At 39.0% G+C, this 15664-nt stretch overlaps 1 protein-coding gene across 2 annotated transcripts; it reads left to right on the top strand.

Moving 5' to 3' along the window:
• The first annotated feature begins 206 nt into the window (after positions 1 to 206).
• LOC112280280 (phosphoenolpyruvate carboxykinase (ATP) 1) lies at positions 207 to 5445 on the top strand. Of its 2 annotated transcripts, XM_090248569.1 has the most exons (14): positions 207 to 405; positions 815 to 854; positions 1202 to 1522; positions 1729 to 1889; positions 2021 to 2174; positions 2421 to 2505; positions 2659 to 2759; positions 3063 to 3361; positions 3472 to 3645; positions 3801 to 3866; positions 4016 to 4194; positions 4306 to 4475; positions 4580 to 4748; positions 4986 to 5445. In XM_090248569.1, coding segments are annotated over exons 2-14 (2028 nt in total). In that variant the 5' UTR covers positions 207 to 405; positions 815 to 852; the 3' UTR covers positions 5133 to 5445. The 2 variants fall into 2 exon arrangements, with proteins under 2 accessions (XP_090104695.1, XP_024371353.1); XM_024515585.3 differs by lacking the exon at positions 815 to 854.
• The last annotated feature ends 10219 nt before the right edge of the window (positions 5446 to 15664 follow it).

Here is a 15664-nt window from a genome sequence, read left to right as displayed (position 1 = left end):
GGTAGTTGGCGAGGGGGGGGGGTGAATAAAATTGACCCGCGTTTAACCGCAGGAACCCCTTGGCGGGATCGGGGCCGTACCCACAGTAAAAAATAGTTTTTTTTGATGTTTTACCCTCGGTTACTCTGCACAGGAATTTACTGCGGTAAGTAGCGGGGACATTCATAAGGGGGCGAGCTGCGCAGGCTCTTCCCGCATCCTCGTGTTTGTTGCGTTCACTGCTTTCCGTGAAGCGCTGAACGCTTTTCTGTGCTTTGCTTTGCTCTCTCGCTCTCTCTTCGCCATCGCCTTCGATCACCTCTTCTGCTTCGTCTTTCGACCTCATTCCCATGCTCCGGTGTAGTTGAGCTCTCGGTGGAACCTCACAGCGTGTGATTTGGTGCTGTGTGGCAGGTTTCCGACTCGGTGCGTTCTGGTTCTCTGTGCCGCGTCAATGCTGTGCAATTGTGCTATCTCTAATGTGTTGTTGAATGAAGTGTTTTCGAGGATTGAGTTTGTGTTTTTTTGTATCATTTTTCCGAGCTGGTGGTGTTCCTGTTTGGAATATAAGTGCTCCGTTTTGCTGTGTTCTTTTTTATGGAGGTTGTTTCTGAGAGTTGTTGCTAATTGAGGAGCGGTTTTTGTGTTTTTGTTTGAGTGTTGTCTCTCACTAGCCTTCTGATGCTGTAGGTTCTGGTACTTGAGCGTGTGTTTTTATTTATTTATTTATTTATTATTATTAATATATATATTTTTTTATCAGATAGATTTTTGGACATTGAAGTTGGATGACGCTTGGTTGATAATTGTTCTGGTTTGTAGTCTAAATTTTCAGGTCCTTGTGTTTGTTCAAAGTCTCCACCTAATCTTTTAATGTAAGTCCCTGTCTAACGTAGGTACCAAGTTGTCAAAGGAGCTGTATATCAGTGTTAATTGTTGCTTGTTCTGAATACTTATATTCCAAGTTGTCTCTTATTGTTACTTTTAATTATTTTTAGTTCTGGGCTGCCTTCAGTTGTTTGCGATGTTCTTGGATTGTATCGTTGGATGTTCTGTGCGTGTCATAGACTTGTTCGGAGCCGTCAGTCCGGGTGATTAGTAGTCATCGATCGTTTAGTGCGATTGTCACTTCTGTGCTAGTTAGCATCGTTATACTATTGATGATTTACTCTGAGTCTCGTGGAGTAAGTTCAAAAGCTAATGCTGTTTGGTTCGTGCGCAGGCCGAGCCTGTCTGGGTTGCTATCAAACAAAATGGCGTTTAATGGAAATGGTAATGAGGTCCCGGACTTCGAGTTCATGAGCTCGGTGGTTCCAAATGGCCTTTCTAAAATCAACACTAAGTCTACTGAGGTATGCAAGGACGATACGACACCTCCAGTGAAGGTGACGAATGTTGAAGAGTTGCACGCCTTACAGAGGAAGAAAGCGTCCGCCCCGACTACTCCAAGGACAGCCACGAACCCTTCCACGCCCAGGAGCATGACTCCTCGCTCGTACGTTTCTGAGGAGGAGCTTCACAAACAGCAGATGCACTCTGTTAGGTACAATCTTCACACGTAAACTCTTAAGGACAACGTTTGAGTAGTGAGTTCGCCGTGCTGCATTGCAGGATTATCATCAGTTACACAAAGCACGCTGGAAGTGTGCCACACCTACAGGCAGGTGTGCACGAAGTTCATGTGATGTTCAAACTTCATTGTTGTCAATTATCCGACTAATTTTCCCTGTTTTTTTTTTTATTGTGCAGCGCATCCTTGGCCTCTTTGACCCGCGATCAGGGACCTCAGGTTATCAAGGGAGATCCAGCCAGGAAAAGAGGCCCTCTTAAGTCTGTGGTCGCTCCCAGACTCGACATCAGTGACAGCGCTTTGAAGTTTACGCACGTCCTGTACAACTTGTCGCCTTCTGGTTCGATCCTTATTCCCTTCCGTAGCAGGTTTTGCATCTTTAAATTTCTGGTAGAGTAAGCTATTTCTTCTGTTTAGTTATCTGTCTACACATAGACATGTTCTTACGGGTGGTGTACTTGGTCTTTACAGAGCTGTATGAACAAGCAATCAAGTTTGAGAAGGGCTCTTTTATCACATCATCTGGAGCACTTGCTACCATGTCTGGTGCCAAGACTGGCCGTTCTCCTAAAGACAAACGTGTGGTGAAGGAAGAGACCTCACAAGATGACTTGTGGTGGGGGAAGTAAGTGTCTTATCCTTGTGGGGGTTCTTTATCATTGTTCCAAATTCTATAATCTGTTTCATTTTGAATAAATTTTTGTCTTTAGATTTTAAAATTGATTTTGTTTCTTCGGGTTTCACCTAAGTTCATATGAACAATTCCAGCTGTGGAGGTGTTGGATACACATTGGAAATCGTAAGAAATTGCTATTTAAACTACTTGTATCGTTTTAGGTTTATTAAACTATTTTCGTGGCTGGTTTACCAGAGGTTCCCCAAATATTGAGATGGATGAAGAGACTTTTTTGGTTAATCGCGAGAGGGCGGTTGACTACTTGAATTCCTTGGAGAAGGTATGTTTGTGTCCGTGGATTAGAGACAGAGGATACACTATCGTTTTGAGTGATGAGGTGTAACTATTGGGTAATTCTTTGCAGAAATGTATAATTTTAAAAAGAATCGGAAGTAACTGTTTGATTATTCACGCAATCTTTATGACTCTGCAGGTCTTTGTAAATGATCAGTTCCTTAACTGGGATCCTGAGAACCGTATCAAAGTCCGAATCATATCTGCCCGTGCATACCACTCACTTTTCATGCACAACATGTAAGCCTCTGAACTTTTCGAACTCTAATCGATCCTCTACAATGCCCGGTATGGAAACTTAACGCTAAATATTAGGTTTGGCGACGTCTTTGTACGTCTTTTGGTTCCTATATACTCTGCACATTTTCAAACGTACAAGACTCTCAAAAACCGAAGGCTTTAGCGTTCTGGGCGATGGGCTTGAAACAAAATTAGAGGTGATTGTATGTTGGAGGGTCCCTTTAGCCGTGGATTAAGGGGAGGTCTATATCGATGCATGTATGTGTTTCGTGTGCTCGGTGGCATTAAGCATATGGGTGGCAGGTGCATTCGCCCTACCCCTGAAGAGCTCGAGGATTTTGGAACTCCGGACTTCACAATCTACAATGCCGGACAATTTCCTTGCAATCGCTATACCCACTACATGTCATCGTCAACTAGCATAGATTTGAATCTCAAAAGAAAAGAGATGGTGATTTTGGGGACCCAATATGCTGGAGAGATGAAGAAGGGTCTCTTCAGCCTCATGCACTATTTGATGCCCAAAAGAGGAATTCTGTCGTTGCACTCAGGCTGCAACATGGGAAAGGCAGGGGATGTGGCGTTGTTTTTTGGATTATCAGGTATAGTTGGGAAAAGAAAACGAGAGCCTCCGTGCTTGATCAGTCAGACGATAACAACAGTGTACAACTTATTTATATGTACGGCTGGTTTGATGTATTTTACATGACAGGTACTGGTAAGACGACTCTTTCAACTGATCCTAATCGCCAGCTTATCGGTGATGACGAGCACTGCTGGAGTGATACGGGTGTTTCGAACATTGAGGGAGGGTGTTATGCAAAATGCATTGATCTCTCTGCCGAAAAGGAGCCAGAGATTTGGAATGCTATCAAGTTTGGAACTGGTGAGACTTTGACCTTCGGTGTGGAGTGAGTACTGTAGGGCTTTATCGAGTTCGTATTTTCAATATTGATGGTTGTTTTCTGTCCTTCACTTCAATTTGTAACACAAATGTTGACGATACATTTCTTATTCTGGTTACTTCTTATTGCGCTGCAGTGCTAGAAAACGTCGTCTTCGAGGAGCATTACAGGGAAGTTGACTACTCCGACAAATCAGTAACTGGTAAAGTTTCTAACTTCCATCTACGGACTCCGTGTTTGTTCAGATTTCAAAATGTTGAACCCGCCAGCTTTTCCACACTTGCATTCATCCTACACAACTGATTCCTCAGAAGTTGGTAGAGCTCATCTTTTGAGTTATGTTCGTTGCAGAAAATACGAGGGCTGCTTACCCCATCGAGTTCATTCCCAACGTCAGGCTGCCTTGCGTTGGACCTCATCCAAAGAACGTGATATTACTCGCGTGTGACGCTTTTGGTGTCTTGCCTCCCGTGAGCAGATTGACACATGCACAAACCATGTATCATTTTATCAGTGGCTACACTGCTTTGGTAAGTTTCGGGAACGGATGTGTCTGGGCCGAGAAAACTTGGATCTTTTTGCAATTAAGCCATTTTCCGGGTATTGTATTGCGCTGACGATTTCTTTTGGTCCCTTTGCAGGTCGCAGGGACCGTGGAGGGTGTGAAGGAGCCTACGGCCACTTTTTCAGCATGCTTTGGAGCTGCTTTCATTATGATGCAACCAACCAAGTATGCTGCCATGCTTGCCGAGAAAATGGAGCGATATGGTGCTACTGCATGGTTGGTCAACACTGGCTGGACTGGCGGCAGGTATGGACGCCAGTGATTAATGTGTTATGCAAGTGTTGCCTGCGGTTTTACTACGTTGTAACGTTGCGCGCTTTGACGATGCTGACGTTCTGCTTGTTTCACAGCTATGGTGTCGGATCGAGGATGAAACTTGCCTACACAAGGAAGATCATTAATGCCATTCATGATGGGTCTTTGCTGAATGCTGAATACGTGGAAACTCCGATTTTCAACTTGTCTGTGCCAACTGAGGTCAACGGGTTGCCAAGTGAAGTTTTGCAGCCACAGAACGCGGTATGTAGTCTTTATAAATTCAACAAGGCTAGTCCTTGGGTTCATTTAGTACTACTCACATGCGCACGTGAGTTCAGGTTTTTGTTGACTGTTTATAGATCATTCATTTCGGTGCAATGTTGTGCATGCGAGTTGTCGCTTTTGGTCCCTTATTGTACGAAGCTTGTTTCAACAGCCATCCGAAGTGGCTAGTATATTCTTCTTTCTCAAATTTTGATGATGATTTTCTGTGTGCAGTGGTCAGATAAGAAGCTTTACAACGAGACCTTGAAGAAGCTTGCTGGGCTTTTCCAGAAGAACTTTGAGCTATACGCCGATTACAAGGTTGGTGGAGATAGCAAGCTGACGCAGAAGATTCTTGAAGCTGGGCCTGTTCTGGAGTAATTTTGATGAGATGAGTGTAAATGTCGAACGACTTGGAGATTGGATGAAAGTCTGCCAGACAATCAGTTGTGGTTCCCTTCACTGCAAGAATTTGGAGAAAAGTTCAAGCTGGATGATGATGACTAACATCTAGGTTAGACTAAGTTAATGCGGGTTGAGCCCTTGCAGGGAAATATTTTTACTGCCTGGGTTATAGAACTTAGGTGGCAATTCCTCTTCTAAATTCTCTGTCCATATTTTAACTTAACTCCTGTGTATACTCTGTCTTTGATCTAATAATAGTACTTCATTTTCTTCGGTATTCAATTTAAAATATTTCTTCAACCTGCATACAGTGGTACCTGTAGACCTGTGTTTTTTCCATAAAGCTGCATCAACTCAATTGTCGGTTTCAGCACCTCTCTTGGCGAGAAACGAGGTGAAGGAACCAACCTGCAACAAAATGTCTCACGCTGAAAACAACTGGACGTTTTTTTTACCCAAGAAGCACCGCTGAAAAAGTTACAATAGCTTCTAGAGATTGAGCTACATCTCTCTCCCTGCTACACACCCCCCTGCACCCTAAACAGAAAGAATTAAGAAAATGACAAAAGTAGGTGTAGATATATGACATGGTTAGTCCATTTGTACAGCAAAAGGTTAAGAGAATACCCTTACCAACTTCATTATCAGGGTCCCGCATGCAGCTACAAGTAGGAATGTAGGTAAAAAGAAAAAGAAAAAACTATTCCTTGCAAACTTACTGGTATCTTTACGGAAAATTGCACTATACTCTTTCAAATATGAATGTATGTATAATTGTGGCCAGTGAGATTGTGAACCCACCACTTGAGGTACTATCCACCCACCTCAAATTTTTTTACTCTCCAAAATTTCAAAATATAATTTCTTCCAACTAGACAAAAATTACAAGATTCATTTCCCTTTGTGAGGAGCAAAGCAATTTATAACTTCAACACACACACACACACACACATATATATATATATATATATATTTACATGTTTGTATATACTAATACCACCTGAATACCTTCTAGAGTGCAAATATGATGGAGTTGTGTAGAAAATCCAAGCAGTGAGATGGATCATTCATGTGGCCAATCATGGTGGGATGCATTCACAGTGGATTCTGGAAGGAAGCTCCAAAAAAACAAATAACCCACCACCTGACCTCACTCACTGCCACAAAAATCATATATCCCACCCTCTCTTACCCTGATGCTGCAGTTTGTTTGTTTGTTTGCTGGCTCAATTGTGTGGTGGTCTTCAAATAGCCACTTGGGGCAGCAACAACAAAGACACTGAGATGGTATCTCTGCAGCAGACCCACATGGCTGTGGATTAAAAGAAAAAAAACACACACACACACACACACACACACACAATTAGGTTAGTCCCATCTAATTGTGCTAGATGAGACAAAAGAAGAGTGTAAAGTATGAAATATAATGTCAACTATAGCTCATTTTACATCCCCAGAGTACAGAGTAATTTGTTTGGTTGAACTTCCCATTTGACCTACACATTTATTTTGCCCATGATGATTTATTTTTTATTTTTATTTTTATTTTTTTCATGACACAAGTAAAGCAAGACTTTACTACAGGAGAGAAAAAATTACATACAAACATATTGGCCAGGGCTGGCTTCCTCAAAGTGACCATACTACTTTCTAAGTATATCATTCCATGATGAGGCTTACTGGGTTCTTCCGGCCATAACAGAACTTACTAATCTCCATTGAGGGGCCCCTGAAACCCACAATTCTACTGTTTCATTGACACACCATTGGAGCCAAAAAGTTCCAATTAATGTTTGTGCTTAATTTGGCAATTTCTTTGCTTTTGCCTACTTTGACGCCCAACCTATCCTCCCATAATCAACCAAGCAGAGCAACATTGTGTTAACCATTTGTTTGTGGTGCCAGTGTGGGTCATTGAAGGCAGCATCATTTTGTACAATCCAGATGTTCCACAAAATAATTTCTCTCAACAGTGACCATTGACAACTTGCTTTTCTGTATCGGAGTGGTATCCTATGGGCAAAGATCCCTTGTTTCCATGTGAAGTTAAGAGCATGCTGGTGTTGGTTTCCCCCCAAATTGTTCCCACTTGCATTTGCAGTGTGAATTGTCTGTCTGCCTCCCGTACCCCTCCTTGGCCCTGTTCTGTTTTGAGCTGCAAGGGTGTTGCACCCTGCACCCTGCACTCCTGTCTCTTGGTGTGGATTATCCACTCAAGCCCTGTTTTATAAAATTTTCAAGGATGTTGCAACCCCATGTCCAAGCTCTGGTTGCCACAGGATACTCCCAGAACTTGTGTACCATTGTTTTGGCTCTCCCCATGAGGTACATTGGGCAGCTCCAGTCCACATTTGTGTCCATTCTGCCTCTCCATGCATTAACAGCAACAGCACAATGCCAGATTAGCCAGATGAGGCTGACTTCTTTCCATGTGCGTTGCCTGTCTCAAACCATGAGCCAATGCAATTTGAATGAGTTTTGCAATACCCCTCCCTACTTAGATGCCACAACTACCAATATTTCATGATGCTGTTTTGAGCATTGCTGCCCCAGTTGTGTTGTGTAACACAGTATCAATTCCTTATCCTTCCAATAGAACCTCTATGAATCCTATTGGAGTCAATCAACTCCACTATGAAACAAGTAGAAGATGGATTTTTTTTGGCTTCTTTCACATGCTCTACTCTTTTCCAATGAGTGGTAGGCACATGGGTTGTTGCTACAAACCATTGTGCCTACAATAATGCCCAGGGTGTACAATAATGACCTGGTTCTGGATTAACTTTAAGGTAACCACAATCCTCACTCACACAACAACAACAAACAAATGAACAAGACAAAGAAGAAGAAGAAGAAGAAGAAGGAGATAATCAATATTAATAATAGTAATAAGACAATTGCAAAGAACATCAACCTGCTTTGTGAAGTGTGACAAAAAAATAAAATAAAAAATAAAAAATAAAAAATCACCCACCCACTCCATTTGGATGCAAACTTATAAATTTCTAAACTTAAATCAATTTTGCAAACCGAATAATTCTATTTTTGGTTTCTAGAGTGATTTTGTATATATATCTATCTACATGAAAAAATATTGACTAGCCTATGTTTGGCTGAACCAGGTCATTCCATCCTACATTGTGACTAGGGCTAAGCTGCAACTGGTTTCTCAGACCTGATACATGGATGTCTCAATCAAAATCTTTGGTTGTGTCTTGGCTATTGCTCAATTGAAGTCCTACTTATCTAGAATGTTGTGTACGGGAGTGTGTCGCTAGCCACACCATACACTCCCACCCAATCACCCACCTCATACCTTAGTTGGTTTGAAGTTAATAAAACTCTCCATGTACCATATATGAGACAACAAGCAACAACCCATGTGCCTTCCCTTGGAGTTAGTCTATGTATGTTTACTGCTTCTTCCATTGAAATAAAGTTTTGAACATTCCACACATCTCCACAAACTCTTATGCCAACTTTGTGTAGTTGTGATGCCCTTAATTTAGAAAACTCAAGCCCAATCAATGTAACAAATTGGCCAATGCCATAGGCTACAATTTAGAAGTGCATCTATGTTTATAGGCAGTATATAAGTAAGCTCTCAAAGTAGCTTTTTCTATGCAGAAGCAATTTGATTCTACACAATCGATCCATTATGACTTTGGTGAGTCAATAGTGTAAAATAGTCTAGACTAGGCTTTTATCTTTCTCAAGCATAAGGTTGATAGCACCTTAGTTTGTACTTGAATATTAGTTGAAGATTGAGCTAACTCTAGTTCACTTGATGATCCATTTTATTATTAATACTAATATAGCTTTATCAAGATGGATTAGGTTAATACCTCCTTTGGCTTCAGATTGATAACACTACAACCACCCAATTCTAACTTTAAATATCTCTATGGTACTAGAGACAAGATATGTTCATAGTTTGGCTTTAATTTTGGCTAATAATTTTTTTGTGCCTCCTTATAGTGATATAAAGAAGTATAGTAAAGATAATAATATATTATTGACCATTACTCCCCTCTCCATTGCATTGATCTGTTTAGTGCATTAATAGGTGAATTTCTGCCTGTTACATGTTTCCAAGAATTTATCCACATCTTCGGATTTTAATGACAATCCAAAGGGGGATACAAGTAATTTGTTTACTCCATCATGTTCTTTCCTAGTTATTTCTAAATTGTCTATCCAAGCTAGTCTAGGTGTATTATTTAGTGCTTTCAAATATCCACTTGACTTAGTCCAATTTATGTTGAGACTTGATGCCAAACAAAATATTTCAAGAAGTGAAATGAGATTGCTTGTAGGGCTGTTTTTTCCTTATAAATTAAATTATTATTTGCATATTGTGCTATAATCTATAGCTTATCATCCATAGATAAGTGAATGCTTTAGATATATCCATCCATTTTTTCTTGGTGTACCATGGCACGTAGGAGATTTTGCTACAATAAAGAAAAGATAGGAAATTAGTAGACAATCTTGTCAAATCCCTCTTTTAATTGCAAATGAAGAGGATGTGGAGCCATTAATCTTGATGCAAGCTTCTGCTTCATAAAAGAATAGCTTTATCATTATAATATATTCTTGGGCATTCTAAACATTTCTATTACAAAAAACATGAATTTTCAATCCACCATATTGTATACTTTAGCAAAAGCAAGTTTAAATAATAATAGAAGTTGCCTAGATTGTTCTTTTAGATTATAGCAAATTGTTCAAGATATACCTCATAGGAAAAAAGGTTGTTTGATCTAAGCTGATGATTTCAAATAAAATTTGTTGCAGATGGAGCTTGAGAGCCTTAGCAAAGATCTTGGAACTAATGTTGAGTAAAATAATGGGCCTCTAGAGATATTGTCTTGGTTTCTCTTTGTGCGATGAGATGAGCAGCCGTCGTGCGATCTTTATGCACCTTAAAAAATTATTTAAATGTTGTATTACCAACCTACCTCCACATTAACCTGCTTCTGAGTCATAAATTGTTGACTTTTTACTTTTCTACTTTCTAGAGTTCATCCACAGAGCATGCTGGATGCATTTGTAGGCTGGTGTCCCCCAGCTCTGCTTGGAGTGCTGAGACTACCGCAGTTAGATTATTTCGTAGGTGGACTTCTCCTACTCGTTGAGCAATTGCTTACGAACACAGTACTGCTTGTAGAATCTAATGCATCGCCTGAGATTGCTGAAGAAGGCCAAGTTGGGGTGCGACGCCCACAATTGTCGGATTTTACCTTGTACCTTAACTGTTTGTAAGTAGGTTACATTCATTTCATAAATCGACGCCCATCTCTCCCCTGTTTGTAATTCTATTTGCTTCCAGACTGGGTAACGGTCGGAGTAAGCGTAGTCTCCACAAATCCTATATTTGCTACATGTCGTTGGCCTCCTCGGCACTACCCATGCATACATCCGGTCGAGTCTAGCCATAGGTCGTCGTCTCCGGCTGTCCCAACTAAACTTGATGATGTTGGCTATTCAGAATGGATCATCCACCTCTATCGCAACAATTAACGCTAAAAAAACCCTCTGTTTGTTTTCTGGGATCATCATGCTGTTGGCATTGGCTTTGTCACTTCGTCTTTTGATGAAGTTCCGATTTCCAACCATGACCCATCTCAAATCTTGTGGAAACTTTGCAATTAGTTCATGCCAAAGCTCGCATCTCTTGGTGGAGGTATGTGAGGCATACACATTAAATATCGCTATGTCACCTCCTTTTGTTCTTCTCAAGATTAGCCACTGTGCCCTTCCAAATTGAGAGTAGTAGCTTGATTTTACTAGCAAGTGGAGGCGGGGTGCGACCCAAGTACACACCCCCTCACTCCCCGCATCAACAACATTATTCTTGCTTCTATATGCTATTACAGCTTCGTTTCCATAAAAGCCCACACCGGCCCACATTTGATGGTGTAACACCACGATCTTCTGCCCACTGAGCTTATGCTCTTGAAAACAAAGAAAATCTATTCCTAAAATTAACGGATTGTAATAGTTTCTTACAATGTCCACCTTTGTAGGATCTTTAAGACCCTGCACATTTTGTAACAAAATTGTTTCTCGCATCTCAGTGTTGCTGAAGGAAGGGTATCAAGTTGCTCAAGAGACGAATTGCTCATAATGAACTGCACCATGCCCCGATAGCAACGAATTCGTTGTGCTCGGTGATATTTGGAGGCTCTTGTTAATTGACTTCTTGCCATCATTTGTGTGAACAGTCGTGGAGGGAACAGGGGCATCGACAGCTCGCTCTGAATCCCTTGACCTTTCTGCCATTCGTAGATTACCTGGAGCAGATGTGCTGAAATTTCCCTGTTCACTTGACACGAGCTCCTTTCGGACGTCCCCTATGAGTGTAACGTGCATTACAATATGTTTTCGGCTGCAAATTGCATTACTCTTGGAGTCACAAGCATCTTGAGTGTGGCCACACTTAAGGCCAATCCAGAAATTGATCGAGATGCATTTCCTCTGTTGAAGTCTATGTCGGACTGGTTGTCATAACCAACCGAGTAGAGTTGTTGTTCTTAGGTTCCATTGACTTGGGCTTCTAGAGGCGAGTCCCCCGAAGTCCCTACTTCCTCGCTTCTTATCTGCATGGTCCCCCCCTAATCGACTCCATTACTTCTCTTGGGAGTAATGGCGGAGCCACAGGGCCTTTCACTCTGTAATAAGTTCATCACAATGGTCGGCATTCGTGGGAGAGGAGAGGCATGATAGTTAAGCATTATCCAATGTGGCAGTCTGGGTGCGGAGATGCCTTGGGATGTAATAAATCGGTCATGAAGGACGGAGTGAATTGACCCTTTGTGTCTAGAAGTAGCGATTCCGCCATTGATCGTCGCTCCAATGTCATGGGGGAGGATCATGACTGTCTTTTTCTACCCGCTCACTAGTTTAAATGTTTTTTGTGTTGCTTCAATTGTTGCAGCCTTTGCTCTGTTCGACTGGACCATATATTTTTTGCTGTCACAAATTTGTTAACTTCGGTGATTTGATTTTGTTGGAAGCTGAGGCCCACCCTTTGTTTTGTTCCCTCGTGACCCATTGCGAGACCTTGTTGTCGCGAGTCAATAGTGTCAACCCGGTCATTATATTCTCTGTATCTCACTGTGTTCCATCTCTATGCAGTTACTTGCCTCCCCGATCTAGCTGATGATCTTGTTACATGATCATGGATGTTTAGTGCCTAATGGGATAGTGCGAGAGAGGGAGTACAAATGGTTTTTCCTTCTGCCTGGATTCCTTTATGAAAATCTGCTGCACTGACATTTTTTGACGGGCTCTGAGCTTTCGATGGGTATTGTGAATTCACGTGCACCTTTGTTTCCACCTCCAATGCCCCAACAGAGCTATACACTCTATACTCTCGTATGAGATGTGTTGTGGCTAAACAATAGTGACAACTAATAAAAAAATTGTTATAATCAACTTGTATTTTAATCATATTCCTCTTAATTGGGTTTTTAATGGCAATCAATAGATTGTAAGCTATATTGGCAGTAATTGCCACACAAAATTTTTGATTGACATTCTTGTCCTTCTGGAGATTTCTATCCAAAATAGGACCTAAGCATTTTGCAATAGCATGTACATTGCTCAAGAATTCATCAAGGACGGTTTTAAGTAAGACCCAAGTTGACATCTTCATGCCAACTGGTCTACTAGGATTAAATCTTGGAATCCACAGCTATAGAATATAGATGCCCCACTTAGAAATTATTCATGTGGATGTCTCATCTTTGCTTTCAATTTGAAAAAAATCATGTCCTAGGATTCTTCCAATTTGATGATCCTCATTGGTTTTTATTTTGACTAAGCTCAACTACTCTTATATGGTTTTTTGAGTTTATCTTTGCTCCACAAAATATCCTATGGTCACATGCTTCAATGGGACCTTCATCTCTTTTTACACTTTGGTACCATCTATAAGTACCTCTATGGCCATTTTATTCAAAAGGAACCATGTGCAACTGCAAAACATGTCTATTGGAAGTTTTTTACTAAGCATAACTTTAATTAGGTGAATTTTTGCATATCTTCCTAAGTTGGTTGATGCACCAATGAATTTAGCTTGATTTGATCTTTACGTCATGTCCGCTCCACATGGTCATCTTTGCTCCACTTGTCGTACTTCTTCTATGTGTCTTGAGGTAACATGTGCGTGGGCTACTTGTTCCATGACTATAATGGCATACAACGCCATACTCCATAATCTGCATGGCTACATCAGGTCATCTACTTACTGCCTACTGCATTGATTACATACCTTGGTACAGTGTATCTATGTTGCTAGCATTACTTGTTTTTTAACTACAATATATTGATGACTCTCATCTTTATTACTAAATCTAATTACTAAATCCTATTTAGTCCAACCCACCAGCTAAAAATATCAATTGTGTCTTTGATTATTAATCACATATATTAAAGTAACAAGCTACTCCTTAGTAACAATTGAATGTGTAAAACCTCTTGGAACACCATGTGTGATTGCACAAGCTCATAGTTGTTCTTTGGATATGTATGGAGTAAAATCCCAAAGCCACATCATGTCTACCATCTTAGCCCATAAGTTTGAGGGCAACAAACATGCAAGAAGGTTGAAAGTATTTTTTTATTTTTATTTTTATTTTTTTTAAATGAAGTCTTAAATATAGGAGAATATCCAATAGTGGAGAAATGAATCAAGATATTATTTTTATTTTTTTTATAAAAGTTAGGATAGATAGATTGATTTATTAAAAACTTAGATCTATTTAACATTCTCCCAAATATATTTGCCTATGTTTTGAGAAAAAAATTCCAACTGTAGAAGCTTTTTAAGTTGATAAAGAATGCTTCTTGTTATAAATGAAGTTTGAGATTGTATTTTGTTGATGATATCAACAATTGAACTTTCTTGTGCATTGATTATGTTGCTTCAAGGCATTGCAACTTCTCTTAAGCTTCTTTCATCACCTTTGGACTAAAAAATCAAGGAAGAATACTTATATTTTTTTTTTGAATCTATCAATTTTTTTTTTTTTATTTTATTTTGGATCAACCTTATATCAAATACTTGTCCACTTCAACCCCTTGTCCAAATATTGATTCTTGGTGGTTGAATTTCTTAGTATTGATTATGTAGTTTTATAAGATACTAGGTCATTTTTCAAAGCTTTTTTTACTCTACAATGAATAGGGTTTTTAACATAGAAATAGTAGATAGCATGTAATAAAAGAAATTGATTAGTTATGAATGATTTTGTATGTGAAATATGCAACTTGAGTTGTTATAGCACTAAATCGAGCATAAAAATATTCTTTGAGTTGTGTCAATTAGGTTAAGTTTATAAAAGTTACTGGAAGGTTATTTTTTGGCATATTTGGTATTAAGGGGTTTAAAACCAGAATAATTGATCTTATTGTACATTACTAAAGTGTAACCTTATATATATATATATATATATATATATATTGGGACATGTATAAAATCTAAGAGAAAAAAATATTTTACATAATTTATTATATAGTTTTTTTAATACAGTCTAAGTCATAATATTACTTATCCATAATGTTATAAAAACGCATTGTTTTGTTTAATGCAAGTTAGTTTAAATGTGAAATTCTTAGCGGACCATAAAATTCTTATAACTATTATTGTAAAGTAGTATAAATTTTTTATAAAGTTTTCTTAATTTTGATTTTAATTAGTAATGGGGATATTGTACTTTATATTTTTGGAGTTTGAATGGTCATAAAGTACATAGATTAATTTCACTAACAAAACCAACATTCAAACAAACACTTTTTTCATTATTTTTAACCTCATGCTTTACAAAAAGGCTATTTCACTAAGAATGAAACATGAAGTGCCAAATGTATTTCAAAGCTATTGTGGTACTGACTATTACCTTTATTTTTATGACTTACTTCAATATTTATCTTATGTAAAAAAACTGTTAAATTTTGGAATTAGAATTTTAATAGTATTTTTAATTCAAATAAATTAAAATTTGAAATTTTGATTCATATCAAATAAAAGAATATGAGGTACAAGATAATAATGTCTTGATATTGACCATAAATTGTACAAAGCAACATAATATATTTCAAATTATTTAATGTGTTATTTATTTATCATTGCACAATTTCTTTTGGCAATGATATTTCTTCAAAAAAAATTAGTTGTAGTAAACTTTTACTTGTCTATTCAAAATAATGTTTTTCAAAAAACAAAATTTAGTATGAAAAAGGTCTAAAAACATTTGGAATTCAAAATCTTAAACCTAATACCAAACAATCGCACCTGAAAACTAAAAATACACACATACTCCTTCAATCAAGAATAATTAATCAAAAAAGATTCAAACTTAAGAAAAAATTAATTATACACAAGGATTTGGAAGGTTCCACCCTCAACCATGAACGGTCACAGGGTCTACAGTTCGTCAGACGAACGGGCTCTATTACCGAGCTATGGCGCCGCCTATTACCGATAAATCTGCAAATGTTGC

Source organism: Physcomitrium patens, chromosome 3, assembly GCF_059467195.1.
Source record: "Physcomitrium patens ecotype Gransden chromosome 3, ASM5946719v1, whole genome shotgun sequence".
In the NCBI taxonomy this organism is placed as follows: Eukaryota; Viridiplantae; Streptophyta; class Bryopsida; order Funariales; family Funariaceae; genus Physcomitrium; species Physcomitrium patens.
Note: the sequence above shows the minus strand (reverse complement) of the source record. Positions and strands in the feature narration are given on the sequence as shown.